This window comes from Myotis davidii, unplaced genomic scaffold (genome assembly GCF_000327345.1).
Source record: "Myotis davidii unplaced genomic scaffold, ASM32734v1 scaffold98, whole genome shotgun sequence".
NCBI lineage: Eukaryota > Metazoa > Chordata > Mammalia > Chiroptera > Vespertilionidae > Myotis > Myotis davidii.
The window spans coordinates 4,763,447-4,777,786 of record NW_006294654.1 but is presented as its reverse complement, the minus strand read 5'-3'; the positions used below and the strand labels follow the sequence as shown (position 1 = coordinate 4,777,786).

Sequence of the window (14,340 nt, the reverse complement as noted above, 5' to 3'; positions counted from 1 at the left end):
CCCTGCCCAGCCCACTCCATTCCCAATCTTCTCAACTTTGTCAGAATGCTTCTTGGGCAGGCTACACCGAATATGATAGTGACATGCATTGGGCCATTGCAAAGTGCCCTTTAGAACTGCATTCCTTCTTTAGTTCTTGAAAACTGCATGTTCAAGCCACCCTTCTGCCTTGGCCCTCCTCAGTTTCTTCCTCATATATCTTGCAAAGATTGTTTCTTGCTGTAAATGAGGCTATCAACCTATATTTTTTCCCTTTATTAAGATATTACAAATGTGTCCTTATCCCCCCAATGTCCCCTCATCCCCCCAATCCTGCCCTCACCCCCATCCCCTGTTGTCCACATCCATCACTTATGGTTATATGCATGCATACAAGTTCTTTGGTTGATCTCTCCTCCTCACTCCCCCCTCCCCTGGGCCATTGCAAAGTGCCCTTTAGAACTGCATTCCTTCTTTAGTTCTTGAAAACTGCATGTTCAAGCCACCCTTCTGCCTTGGCCCTCCTCAGTTTCTTCCTCATCTATCTTGCAGAGATTGTTTCTTGCTATAAACAAGGCTATCAACCTATATTTTTCCCTTTATTGATTAAGATATTACAAATGTGTCCTTATCCCCCCAATGTCCCCTCATCCCCCCAATCCTGCCCTCACCCCCATCCCCTGTTGTCCACATCCATCACTTATGGTTATATGCATGCATACAAGTTCTTTGGTTGATCTCTCCTCCTCACTCCCCCCTCCCCTACCTTCCCTTTGAGTTTTGAGCATCTGATCGATGCTTCTCTGTCTCTATATCTGTTTTTGTTCATTGGTTTATGTTGTTCATTATAATCCACAAATGAGTGAGAGCATGTGATATTTATCTTTCTCTGACTGACTTATTTCACTTAGCATAATGCTCTCCAGCTCCATCCATGCTGTTGCAAATGGTAAGAGTTCCTTCCTTTTTAGAGCAGCATAGTATTCCATCGTGTAGATGTACCACAGTTTTCTGATCCACTCATCTGCTGATCTCGGATGATTAGTGACTTTGAGCATGTTTTCATATGTCTCTCAGCCTTATGTATGTCCTCTTTCAAAAAGTGTCTATTTAGGTCCGTTGCCCATTTTTTTTTATTGGATTGTTTATCTTCCTTTTGTTAAGTTGTATGAGTTCCCTGAAAATATTGGAGATTAAACCTTTATCAGAGATAAACCTATATAATAATAGGGGAGAAGAAGGGGATGGGGAGATAAAAGATAAAGACTTGTGGGTTTAGTGTTGGGGAGGGAATTTGGGGCGAGTTTCACAGTACCTGGAGATTACTAGGACATTTGGAGAATCTAAAGGGCTTTGGGGAAATGTTGTTGTGGGTTAAACCTTGGGTTCTCTTTAATTTTCCTTGAAAACTAATAATGAAGAATTGAAATTCTTTTTGAGTACTTTTAATATTGACCTCCTGTCTAAATGTGTCCGAGGTATGCAAAGACTGAGTCACGTGGACTCCCATGGATACATTAGGGCTACAGGTGTACAATCTTCTCTTAAATTTATCTCTTTATCCTTTAGTTTCTTTTTAATGGTCAGGATAAAGGTTTTCCCCCTGCCTGAGCAAAGCCTAGTTGTGTAAGTGGTTTTGAATTTCTTAAAAAAATTTTTTTTAAAACTTTTTAATTAAAAATTTTTTTTATTGATTTCAGAAGAAGGGAAAGGGGGCGAGAAATAGAAACATCAATAATGAGAGAGAATCATTGATCAATTGCCTCCTGCACGGCCCCTACTGGGGACCAAGCCCGCAACTTGGGCATGTGCCCTGACCGGGAATTGAACAGAGACCTCCTGGTTCATAGGTTGATGCTCAACTTCTGAGCCACGCCGGCTGGGTGGTTTTGAATTTCTTTATAAACCATTCAACAACTCTTATTTTGGCTACTTTATCTCCCCGTCTCAGGTGGGCCAAGAGCTGCCCTGTAGGATGATTCTCAGAACTGCTTTTGCCCCCAGTGTGGGATATGTAGACATCATGGGACTCCTCTGCCCAAGGCTCTCCCCAGATAGGACTATGAATGGGTTCGATGCATAATTGGTTTCCTTAGCTTGAGATAAAACACAAACACCACTTTGTTGAAATTTTAAAACTTCAAAATTACTCTGAAGCCAGTGCCTTCAAGAGTCGGGCGTGGCCAGGGTAATAGAGCCTGAAACAGGAAGAAGAAAAATATGGGGAAGGAAGAACCTGTTGAGCCCTGAGCAGTGGCAGAAACTAAGATGAGCTGACACAGCACATATGATTCTCCAAGCACCAGGGTGCCCGCCAGGGGAGAAACACCCTGTGCCTAAGCACATACACATGGGCATTTTTTAGAAGAAAGCCATGGAACAAGGAGGGGTCCTGGAGGTGGGAAACACCCAGAAGAAAAACAAAGAGTGGGTGGGAAGAGATTAACTAAAGAACTTGTACATAGGCATAACCTATGGACATAGACAATAGTGTGGTGAAGGCCTGGGGTGGTGGGGGGTAAGGGGGGGTAGAAGGGGTCAATGGGGAAAAAAGGCAGACATCTGTAATACTTTCAACAACAAAGATGACCCCCGCCCCCCCTCCCCTCCCAAAAAGAGGAAGAGACGTTACCTACACCAAGCCACCCTGCCTCCTTCTTTAACCGTGACTCTCCTTAAGGAGACCCCATTCAGGACCCAGACGATGGAGTGGCCAATGTGCTCTGGCTGCTTCATCTTCTCAGGGACTCGCAGTTTCTTTGTTTTTCTTCCTCAGGGCCCTTTAACCTTCTCCTTGATACTGAAAGCTTCTTGCTATGAGGATGACAGTGCTTTTCTGTCTTCTCAGGGTGTGTAGGGGCTGCCATGGACTTGAGATGGGCATTTGGGTTTTGACTCTCTACCAAAGGGAATGGCTGGGCCAGGCAGCCCCTTGTGTCTTGCTTTATCTTGTAGCCAGAGCCTCACTTTCAGGCAACTGTCTCGTGTTTTTTCCAATGAGTGTCTATCTTTGATAGTTGTTTTTATTTTTTGGTTTTTAAGTCATAGTCATAGCCATACCCTTCCCTTTCCCCAACTTATTAATATTTATTGTGCACAAAAATGCCTTTAATCAATCTAGCCTCTATTTTCAATTATCTTAGCCACACTTTGCTGATTATTGCTACATAACAGATGGGTATTCAGTATTAGGCACTCGAGCTTCTCTAAGTCTTGGTTTTATCTTTGATGTCTGAAAATATTTGAAGGAAACAAATCAAAGCAACATTTAATTTCTGGGTGATTCCACTGTAGACTCAACCACAAGGGATCCCTGTATTCTTGTTTTCTTTACATTTCTCCACATTTAAACAGCTTTAGAATTATTTCTTTTCTCACTATTTTATAAGGATGCAACTCTCTGAATTTATGTCACAGTCAAACTCAAATACCAGTTACTGTCTGCAATGGGAAGGAACAATTTAACAAAGCAGGATATCGCATGCTATTTAAAATCCAATTATAAAAGCTAATTTTTTTTCTCAAGAAATGCTTTGTTTTGTTTAAGGCTGTGGTGCCTACCATAACAAAATGTATGAATTAAAACATATATTTGAATTTTTTAAGCAGAGATTAAACAGAGCATTTTTATGCTGTTCAAGCAAGACACAATCTTTCTTAAATTGACAAATACTTGTCCCTCACAATAGAAGCTGAACCATTTAGTTCACCAGTTTCTCATTACCATTTCTTGTTCTTTTGCCCATGAAGGTCAATGGATTGAGGCCCTTAACTAATACCAGAAATGTATGAATTACATGTGCATCCATGGAGACCGCTGCTTCTCAAGAGAACTCCTGTGGGCACAGGTGTTAGGCAATGGGGCCCTTTGAGCAGGAACCTTTATTTTCAGAAAGAGGTCTGGCAGTCCCACTTCTGTTTGTCAAGAAGGTTCCTAGGGGCACAGTGCCAACCCCAGGATGAACTATTCTCAGCATCCCGGGTCTGTGCTCCTGATTTCTGACTATTGCCTGTTCCCCTCATCCTAGTGTTCCTCCCTAAAGTCTGGTCTGTGTCAGGTTCTCCTGGTTGTAGGTCTCAGTGGCTGCACAGCCTTACAGAGCAACTCAAAGCTGTGTCCACTGAGGGTGTCACCTGGCTGTGATGATGCTCCCAAGCACTTCAAAGGAAAACTCAAGGAATCATTTCGAAAGCCACTAGCTTGCCTCAGCTCTAAGTTGAAAACTCAGAATCCTCCAGGGGTTAGGGCGGAGTGAGAAATGGCGGACGTGGAAGATGGTAGGTGGGAATATGGTGGGCAGTGGAGATCACACTCCAGGGGACAGGTAGCTGGGACGGAGCTCCTGCAGGCTTTATGGTCATAGTGCGCTACAGGTGGTGGGGGACCAGTGTAGGGACACAAGTTTAAGTGTGGGTGGTGAACAGACCATTTTTATCAACCCTGTCAGTACATTTCTGAGGCTGGGTAGCTTCATTTAGAGACAGCATCAAAAGCCTATGCCTGAGGCACTTTCCTGAGGCATGGATCATAACATCCTTCTGAGGCCCTGCTCACATATTTATGTTCTACTGTTTCTCATGTCTATGAAATATGATGATTAATAAAACACAACTTAGGTAACAGCTCTAAAGAATTTATAGTCGCTGCTTGATTCCTTTTCCCTATTCAGTTGCTGTTGAAACTGCTATCTTGTGAGAGAATCAACAGAATGTTGACATAAAAAAGGAGTCCGTATACTTGAAATCTTTGATTACCATTTCTCCCCATAGATCTTGCAGGATTTCAGTGAAAGTTGGCTAATTCCACTATGTTTGAGGAACCTCCAATACAAGGACTTGACTGTCTTGCCTGAGGCACCCTGTTAGGTCCCAGACCCCAGGTTTTCCATGAGAGAAAGCAGTGCTGCATTAATTCATTCAGGGACATTCAGTGTGCCAGGCACTGGCTTAAGTACCACAACAGGGTGGTAGACAATGGCCTCCACCCTAGAAACCTCAGGAAGAAGCAAGTGGAGGGTTTGGGTCAGTTCACTAGTGGTCAAGGGGTAGGAGGTGGGGGCAGAACCAGTGTTTTCCTCCAAGCCCCTTCCCAGCAGTGAGGTGGGGGGGGCGGGGCGGGGGCTGGCAGCTGGACTTCTGACCTTCACACAAATGGCCCTGAGCGAGCACAACTAACCCTCGGATTGGGCCTGGGTGGCCTTTTGTTTAGTGCAAGACCTGGGTTTAGTGCACAGAAATGCCAATAGTAAGAAGTTAAATGGCTTAAGAACATGGTCCGGATTTCCAGGCAGGAGTGGAACAGAGCAGAATGGAATGTGAGGCTGTGAGCTGGTGCCTTGGCTTGGAGCAGAGACACGAAGCATCTCAGGATGACGAGGCTGGCTGGCAGCCTGTGGATGCAGGGGCAGTTTGTGTTCTCAAGGTGGGGAAAGACTATACTTGAACTCAAAACTCAAAGGGAAAAATGGCTTCTGTTTCCTTAGTGACTTCTGGAGACAGGCATAATTTCTGCACTTCTCCAAGGTCATGGGTCTTCTAGACCAGTGCTGCTTAAGCTTGGATGAGTGTGTGACTAATCGGAGGATCTTACTAAAATGCAGGTTAGGTTCGGTAGGTCTGGGGCAGTGCCTGAGATTCTGCTTCTAACAAGCTCCCTCCAGGGGATGCTGAGCCGCTGCTCTAGGGCTTGCTGGTCTGTGGGAGGTGCTTTGAGGAATCAGCCTGGAACCCACCACGTGGCCTGGGAGTGGGAACTGGCCTCACTTGCTTTGTGGAAGGCATGATCCCTGCTTCAGCCACACTTGCACCCTGCAGTCACCACATTGTCTTCAGTGGCATTTCCTTCTCTCAAGGGTCTTAGGTAGTTTAAGGGGATATTGCCAGAGAGTGTGTATTGGTTGTTGTGTTTAATTATTTTAAAAAGATCTCTGTGGTGCTTTGCAATACATCTTCAGGGCAAATGCTAGTAGTAGCTGTCATGCAAATTCAAGGTCTCCTTAATCCCACCTCACTGCACGGCATTGCCTTGACCCACAGACCTTGTGGTCTCGCATATAGTGGGGGTAGTTCACCATAGTCAATGCTGCAGAAAGCTTTTGACAATCCATTATGAAATGATGAGCTCGTGTTGTGCCCAGTGATTTGATCCTGCAGCAGCCTCTTTAAAATGGATGGGTTACAGAATAAGTCTGTGAAAGGGACTAAATCCATTTGTTATATTTTGCGCATTGGCTTTCACTGTCATTATATTTGGTCATTTGGGCCTCCTGGCTTAAAAACAATTACAGAAATCTAAAAGCACATTTCCTTTTGACGTTTTGTTACTTTGGGGCTACATCAAATGGGTTCTCTCAGAAAGGAAGTAAAGGCTCAAGGTTCATTCGAAATTAAATTTGAAGTGATTTCAGGAAAATTGAGGTTTCATTTCACCATGTGGGTTTAAAAGCCCCAGTCTCTCATTCAGTGCGGTGCATCCAAGGCCAGCAGGTGGCTTTTTCACCCATTGCCCAAGCTGATGGTACTACTTTCTAATGAAAAGATAACCATGTAACACGGACCACACTGATCTTCCAAAATTACTTTTAGTGGATTTGGAGGAGAGGCTCGCTTAATGTTTCTTCATTTATTCTGATAGGTCACATTCCATCCCCCAAACATTCCATGGGTCTGTCAGCAACTTTGATTGAAGCAGAAATTTATCTTATCAAATATCCTGATGAGGGCTTGGAAGAGTCTTTGCTATTAAAAGGGTTTTGTTGTCATGGTACTTATCTAAATCAGGCTTGGCTGGCTGACACAGCTCTCACTCATAGGGTTCTAGAAGGAAAAACAATCTAACCAACTTAGAAATCATCTGGTCCAACCAACTTATTTTACTGCTAAGGAGTTTGCCAAGGTCACCCGGGCTTGTTTGAACCCTAGTCCTGAGCTCCCCGCCATCTCCCACAGTGAATTTCTGTGTTGATTTATGGATGTGATAAGATGGCTGTGAGGCATGTTCTGTCCGATGACATTCATTGCGTTTCTCTGCGATGCAGATCCTGCCTTCTAGCAGAGTCTCAGCAGACTCACCAATGCTCCGGGGAGAGGAAATGGCACAGTAGGAGCCCAGGCTCTACAGTTTGGTGTTCTGGAGCAAATCCTGCCTTGCTCTATAGATGCTGTGTGACTTTGAGCAAGCCGCCGAGCCTGTCTGTGCCTCCCTTTCTTCAGATGTGAAATGGAGACCTTTCCCACAGGATAGTGGAGGAATGAATACCCACAGAGCAGTTGGAGCAGAGACACGAAGCATCTCAGGATGACGAGGCTGGTTGGCACATCCAAGTTTAAGCAGCACTTGTCTAGGAGAAGACCCATGACCTTGGAGAAGTGCAAAAATTGTGCCTGTCTCCAGAAGTCACTAGGGAAACAAAAGCCATTTTTCCCTTTAAGTTTTGAGTTGAAGTAGAGTCTTTCCCCACCTTGAGAACACAAACTGCCCCTGCATCCACAGGCTGCCAGCCAGCCTCGTCATCCTGAGATGCTTCGTGTCTCTGCTCCAACTGCTCTGTGGGTATCACATGTGGATTTGCAAACTATGCATTTCCACTAGGTATTGAGTTGTGAAATCAGTGTTATGAATCATAAATAGCATTAGAAAAAATTAAATGGCATATAATTTAATAAGATAGAACAAATTAGAGTGCTCTGCATGTATGGTATTCCTTTGAGGTGTGTTTGTGTGTAATGGCTCATGGTGTTCCTTTGGGGTGTGTGTGTGTGTGTGTGTGTGTGTGTGTGTGTGATGCATTTCTCACTGCAGATTTTAGGTCAGGTTTGGAAGCCTCAGCTGCAGGAACTAGAGTGAATGGATCCATTCTCTAAGCACAGACCTACCGGAGTGAATTGACACATGTTAGCATGGATGCACAAGGTGAGCTCTGGCTGAAACGTCAATGTGTTTCCTTTGCAGAGGGAGACCAAAGGGCAGTTTCTTATTGACCACATCTGCAACTACTACAGCTTGCTGGAGAAGGACTACTTCGGGATTCGTTACGTGGACCCAGAGAAGCAGCGGGTAAGAGCTGACCTCTGTCGGGACACATTTTGGGGAGTCACTCAGGCTGTGGGGTGCTAAAGAGTTTCCTCTCAGAACAATCGTGATGCATTCTTGTTCTCATGGTTGCTGATGGTTGACCACATGAAACTGACCAGTCTGGGGTGTGTGTGTGTGTGTGTGTGTGTGTGTGTGTGTGTGAGAGAGAGAGAGAGAGAAAGAGAGAGAGAGAGACAGACAGACAGACACTGACTGGCATTGTTCCCACTGGACTGGGTGGGGCAAGAGAAGAGAACACTTACTTAGGCCTTTTCAGGAGTTGCTCCCACCTGGTTGAAGACAAAATGTTCCTGTACCCTTCAAAACGTCTCACTACAAAAAGCTACTGGTACACGGGAGACTGCGTAATGGGCACAAGGTTTTCTTTTGGGATAATGAAAACATTTGGAACTTGATAGGCGGTGGCTATATAACATGGTGAATATACGAAATGCCACTGAAATGTACACTTTAATTTTATGCCCCCTCAGTTTAAAAAGCTTTGGCAGATGAAGGCTTAAGATACTTTGAAAGCTGCTCCTTGGGACCCACTATATTTGACAGCCTTCATTATGTTCTTCCTCTTGGACACACCTGTTCTTTCTGGCTTCTGTTGATGCTTAAGAGTGGGCAGGGACTCTTGTCTTTGGAGTAACGCACCAGCCTAATTGTGTTCAGCATGGGATGTGTCAGTCACAGTGATGTATGCTTCTCACATCCAAAGGCCCCAGGAATCTCCACGTCAGCTCCCACTACCTGGGGATTCCCCTTCCACACCGCTGCTGTGGATCCAAGATACGGGCTAGAGGCTCTGTATCTGTTGTTACCCTGTCACACTGCCAAGCAGGGCAATCTGGGAAAGGCTCAGCTGGGGGTGGGCAGGGATAGGAGGACAGGCCTCTCAGACTTCTTTAATTTTCTTTCCTTCTTACCAATGTCCCTGGCCATCTTCCTGTCCCCTTTCCCCTCCATAGAACACCACCTGGTCCTTGATTTTGTGTTGACTGACCCAATGCAATGAGAAGCAATGAGGGAGGAGGATGTTTGAGGGATAGACTAGATTTTCTTCTGAAACATGGAGAATCTTACTAGGCTCTTGGAGTCCAGTAGGACCTAATCTCCTATAAAGGGATACAGTGTCGTGGCTCAGAAGAAGGAGGCTTTGCTTTCCTGCAGCACTTGCAGGAGCCCTTTAATGGGCCTAGCATTTATCTGAGTGAGAGGAAGGCAGGAGGACACTGATGAGGATATAGGGCTGACATGAGATCACAGAGAGGATTTGTGTGGCATTTACTACTGATTAACTGTGGTTCTCAGACCTGGCCCTGCAACAAAATCCCCTTAGGTGTTTGTGAACATGCTTAGTGTGGACCCTATTCTAGATCTCCCAAGTCAGAATCCTGGGTCAAGGGCCAGGAACAGGTATTCTAATGCATCCTGAGGCTACTTTTGATACCGCCATTCCAGCTTTGGTCGTCTTTTAGTGTTGGGGACCATGGCATAAAGACATATAGATATGACTTCTAATGGCTATTATGAAGATATTATCCTTATATGGAGAAACAGGCTCAAAGACATTGTTACTCATCCAAGGTCTCACAGCTAGTAAGTGATGGAGTGAGGATTTGAGTTAAGGGTTATGGTTTAAACTCTAACCCCTATATGCCAAACAGATTCTGTGCACTATATTAATCATCTAACCACCACTGAAAATAGTTTGGGTATGTGTGTGTGCAAAATTCCGTTTTAAATTATAAACAGCCAACCTATAGATGTCATTCTAACTACCATTAGTTGAACATCTATAATGTGTCAGAAATTTTACTCACATGGTCTCTAGTCTCCCCTAAAACACTGCAAGGAAGAGGGAAACTGAGGTACAGAAGGGGTCAGTGGCTTGCCGAAGGCCACATAGCTAGTAATTGTTGGAGGAAGGATGGGATTTTAACCCATATTCTTTCCATTTCATCTCTCACATGAAAATTTGAAATGCAGTCTAGATCAGGGATCTGTAACCTTTTTCTGTAAAGGCCCATATTGAAAATATTTTCAGCTTTGTGACCTACACAGCCTCTGTTGTAATTACTCAATTATTCTTTCAATTATGGAAAGCAGCCATAGAAAATATCCAAAGTAATGGATGTGGCTGTGTTCCAAAAAAACCCCTTTCCCCCCCAGTAAAAGTGTTTTACAAAAAATAGGTGTTTGGCCATAGTTTGCTGACCCATTGCCTAGAGTCCTAGACAATAGCTGGAAATGACTTAAATGCATTAGCCCTTTTCATTTCTCTTCACTCTCTCATTGGGGAGATAGGGAATAAAACATAGAGAAGCGTTTAGAATTGGAGAGATATCAATATGAACTCATGATTTTTTAAAAAAACATGCATAGATAAATATAGAAATAAATATAAGTGTGTATATATGTGGGCTAGTACACATGCATATATTTATAGGTTCTGCCCACCGAGATGGCCTAAAAGCAGTGACATCACAGTAGCAATGAGCACACCTAGCCCCTAGATCTTGGTTTCTAATACATTCTCCGATAAAAGGAACTAGGGCTCCTTGCAGAAATGGCTGATTCTAGGCCTGGCATAGGGAAATCACAAGATGACTCTGAAGCATCTTGTGCTGCCAGAAAGTAAGGACGTGCTCATAAAGCTAAAAGGTAGGGCCCTAGGAAAGGCACAGAGCCAACCTGAAAGAACTTCAGTGGCCCAACCTGGAACAAGAGGAGCAGCAAAAATAAATAACAATAGTGTGGGATTATAATCCCTGGAATAAAACAAAGATCCACGAGTCGATAATGATATAAACAAAATAACCAAATAAATAAAAAGAGGGAGAAGGGGCAGCTCATCCTTACAGAAGAATTCCAATTAATAAATGTACAAGGAATGCTAGAACTTGGAAAATGATGGTAGAACACCACAATAATAATTGTGGGCAAGGTCTGTGGATGAAAGCTAAAATTAGTGGACCAAAGCTTGTGGAGAAACTTGTTTCAAAGAATCTGCCTCCCCTCATATTTGTTAATAACAAGGGGAAAAAGATAACTGGCAGACAACATTTTAACCAAGCCAGCAAGGCTAACATCTGCAGTAAAAAGATGTACCAACAGCACCTACCCCTGATATCATGCACTGGGAAGGGCAGAGTCTCTACAATGTTCTTCCCAAGAGTGCATAACCTCATTCAAACTCTGAGAAAACATCAGACAAACTGAAGTGAGAGACAGTCTCCAATGTGACTCGCCAATATTCTTCAAAAGTGTTCAGGTCATGAAAGGCAAGGAAAGACTGGGAAACTCACAATTTAGAGAGATGCCTCTAAGGCAAGGTCGGGTCCAGGATTGGATTCTGGAGCAGAGAGAGGTGTCAGTAGTGGGAAAATTGGTTTAAGTCTTCATGTTACTTAATAGTATTGTGTTAGCATTAGTTTTTAAATTTTGACTATTGTACTGTGGTTATATGAGATGCTAACATTGGGGAGGATGGGTGAAGGTTATACTTATACCATCTTTGCAAGTTTTCCATCGGTCTGAAATTATTTTTTTAAGTTAAAAAAGAAGTCTTTAGGTTGATGTGCTTCATTGTTCTTTATATTTTGACTTGGTTTAGTTTATTTTTTAGTGTTCAGAAATGGGTAGTAGATTAGTAGAAAAAATGTGGATCATGACCCCCAAAACAAACTGTATTAATATGATGTAGCCATTCAGTTGCTTAGGGGGCTGTCTGAATCGTTCTGTTTTTCCCCCGAATCACACAACTATTATATAACCTTTTGATTTTGAGGCTACAATATGAGCATAGATTCCACATAGGTTTCTGAACAGTTGCTGCACGAAAATGCATAGACTTTGCACTCAGAAAGATATGAATTAAATCACATCTCTGCTGGTTAATAAGCTGTGTGATGTTGATCAAGTGACTGAGCCTCTCTGTCCTGATTGTGGTAAGCAAGTTAAAACATAGAAATGCTAATAACTTCACTTAAAGGCAGGATGGCCATTATTATGATCTTTGGGAGAGATGAGCGAAAGTGACCCTTGGCTCATTAGAAAAATGGACTCAAAGGAATAGACACTCTGATATGAGAGTTTTAAGCAGAAATTGATTGACCAGCATTTTTTTTTTTAGCAGGTCATGTACTTCTTCTCAATGGAAAATAAAAATCAATGAATTATTTGGATAGAAAACTAGTCAACAGAGAAAATCTGATTAGTTAGAAAAGCTGAAGTGGAACTTACCTCTGCTGTGGGAGTTGGTGGTTTGCCTACAAGCCTTCACAACTTGGCTTATGGAAAACCATTGTGGAATATTCAATATTTAGCACTCTCACATTTGGAACACCATATGTTTGACAAGATGTCTCATGCACCATATGCTCTGAGAGGGGTGAGGACTGGGTCAGTAAATGATGACTATCTTTTTCTCTTTTAATGGTAAGGGCCCAGAATTTCCATTTTTTAAATTTGAGGTAGGGGGGGGCAGATTGAATACTGGTCAATAAAAATCCCCTTGAGTTTCCATCACTTTTGTCTTCTGAAGAACTCATATCCTCTTAGTTGCAGACGATGAGGGCTGGTATTCTCTTCATTTTACTATTGAGAAAGCTGGGACTCTAAGTTTAGAAGTCTTGGAAGAAATAATTCCAGAAGAAAAAGCTAGTACTTCGCTGAAATCCAGGTATTTTCTTCTTAGATGTAGCAATTTTTTTCCATCTCCTTGCTCAGGTGTTTGAATAATTTCTCTTTAGAAAGTTGAAGTTTTGAAATAGTTGGAGTTCATAATTCCAAGTTTCTATGGCCCTTGCTCTGAATTTCTTTTTCTTCTTGTTCGTTCACCCTTTCCGTTTCCCCCATACTCGGCTGGAAGTCACCCGCAGTGCCTTAGAACTGAGGATCCCACCCTCAGTTCAGCCAGAGGAGGACTGTTTTGGTTGTAGGTAGTTGGTTACAGTCTACAGGCAGATTGGACCCAGTGCTTTTGATTTTAGCTTTCCCATTTTTAAACATCTGTTTAACCCACTTACATCAGTGTCACTAAACATGACAAATTCACTTTGGGAATCCACACTTCTTGGACAATCTCCTCAAGCACCCTGTGTTGTTAGGACACGCTTTCTGATAGCATGACCTGGGAAACCATGGATGCAAGCACATGCTGAACCCTGCAACTCCCTCCCCCAATAGAGCTGACCCTGAGGTTTTTGTGTTGCAGCCAGAAAGGACTAGGAAGCCTATCGGTGAGTTTTCTTTCTAATGGGAGAAGACCTTTTCTGTGCTAGAGCAGTTTGCTTTTCCTAGAGGCACCTTTGGGCAAGACATGGAAGGGAATAAAAACGGGCCCAGTGATTTGAGGTTTCACTCTGGGGATGGTGCCAAGAAGCCAGACAGCATTATTCCCCACCAGCTGCCCCTGCCATCGAAAGGCTGCACTCTGCTCCCAGGGACATTGCTTCACAGACGCTTGTAAGTAGGAGTGAGAGTGGTGCCTAAGATTTAGGGCAGCCCTGCTCTGAAAAGGGTTGGACTGCTGCCTCAAGTCGCTGGTCATGAATGTGTCTGCTTAGCGAGTCCTCTTTTGTTTTTAAGTTTCAGGAGGTATTAAAAAATCAAGACAGCTTAGAAACCTGTTTTGGGAGGGGTATGGACTAGTAACTTGGCTTTGTGCGAAAGGACTTTGGGCACTCAAGTTACAAGGAACAAAGCGCTATCACAGTAGCTTGAAAGTTGGATACACTGTCTAGTGTTCCAGTTGTGGCCCAGGCGATGAGCACTGCCAGATTTGGGGAAATTGTCATATTCCTTCAGCAGAAAGCAGAATTTGGTGCTAAATTAAAATGGTTGCGCATAACGGACTCCGTCTATACCCCATTCCCTCTCTTGGAAAGGATGGGATGCCTGATACAGACAGGTTGCAGTCTGGAGTCCCTTAGCTCACCGGGATGTCATAATCTTAGTGGTTGGAGGAACAAACATGTGAACTGGTTATCTTATTTGGGCCAAAAGACAGACATAAGAATAAGTGGGGCTGGGAAAACAGCATTTTATCTCTGTTTGAATTAGGGAAAAAGAGGATACCCAAGGCAAGATGGTTTCCCTTCTTGGTGAGAACCTTCTGGGCTTGGTTTATCAGTGCTTCTCAACCTGTGGGTCGTGACCCCTTTGAGGGTCGAATGACCCTTTCACAGGGGTCACCTGAGACCATCAGAAAACACATATGTAATTACATATTGTTTTTGTGATTAATCACTATGCTTTAATTATGTTCAGTTTGTAAC

The 14,340-nt window shown here is 43.5% G+C and overlaps 1 protein-coding gene across 2 annotated transcripts in view; it reads left to right on the top strand.

Moving 5' to 3' along the window:
* FRMD3 (FERM domain containing 3) overlaps positions 1–14,340 on the top strand; it is a 231,118-nt gene that overhangs the window by 112,622 nt on the left and 104,156 nt on the right. For both annotated transcript variants that reach the window (XM_006769025.2, XM_006769024.2), the window contains exon 2: positions 7,931–8,035. In XM_006769025.2, coding sequence (XP_006769088.1) covers positions 7,931–8,035 — 105 coding nt within the window. The remainder of the gene's footprint in view (positions 1–7,930; positions 8,036–14,340) is intronic.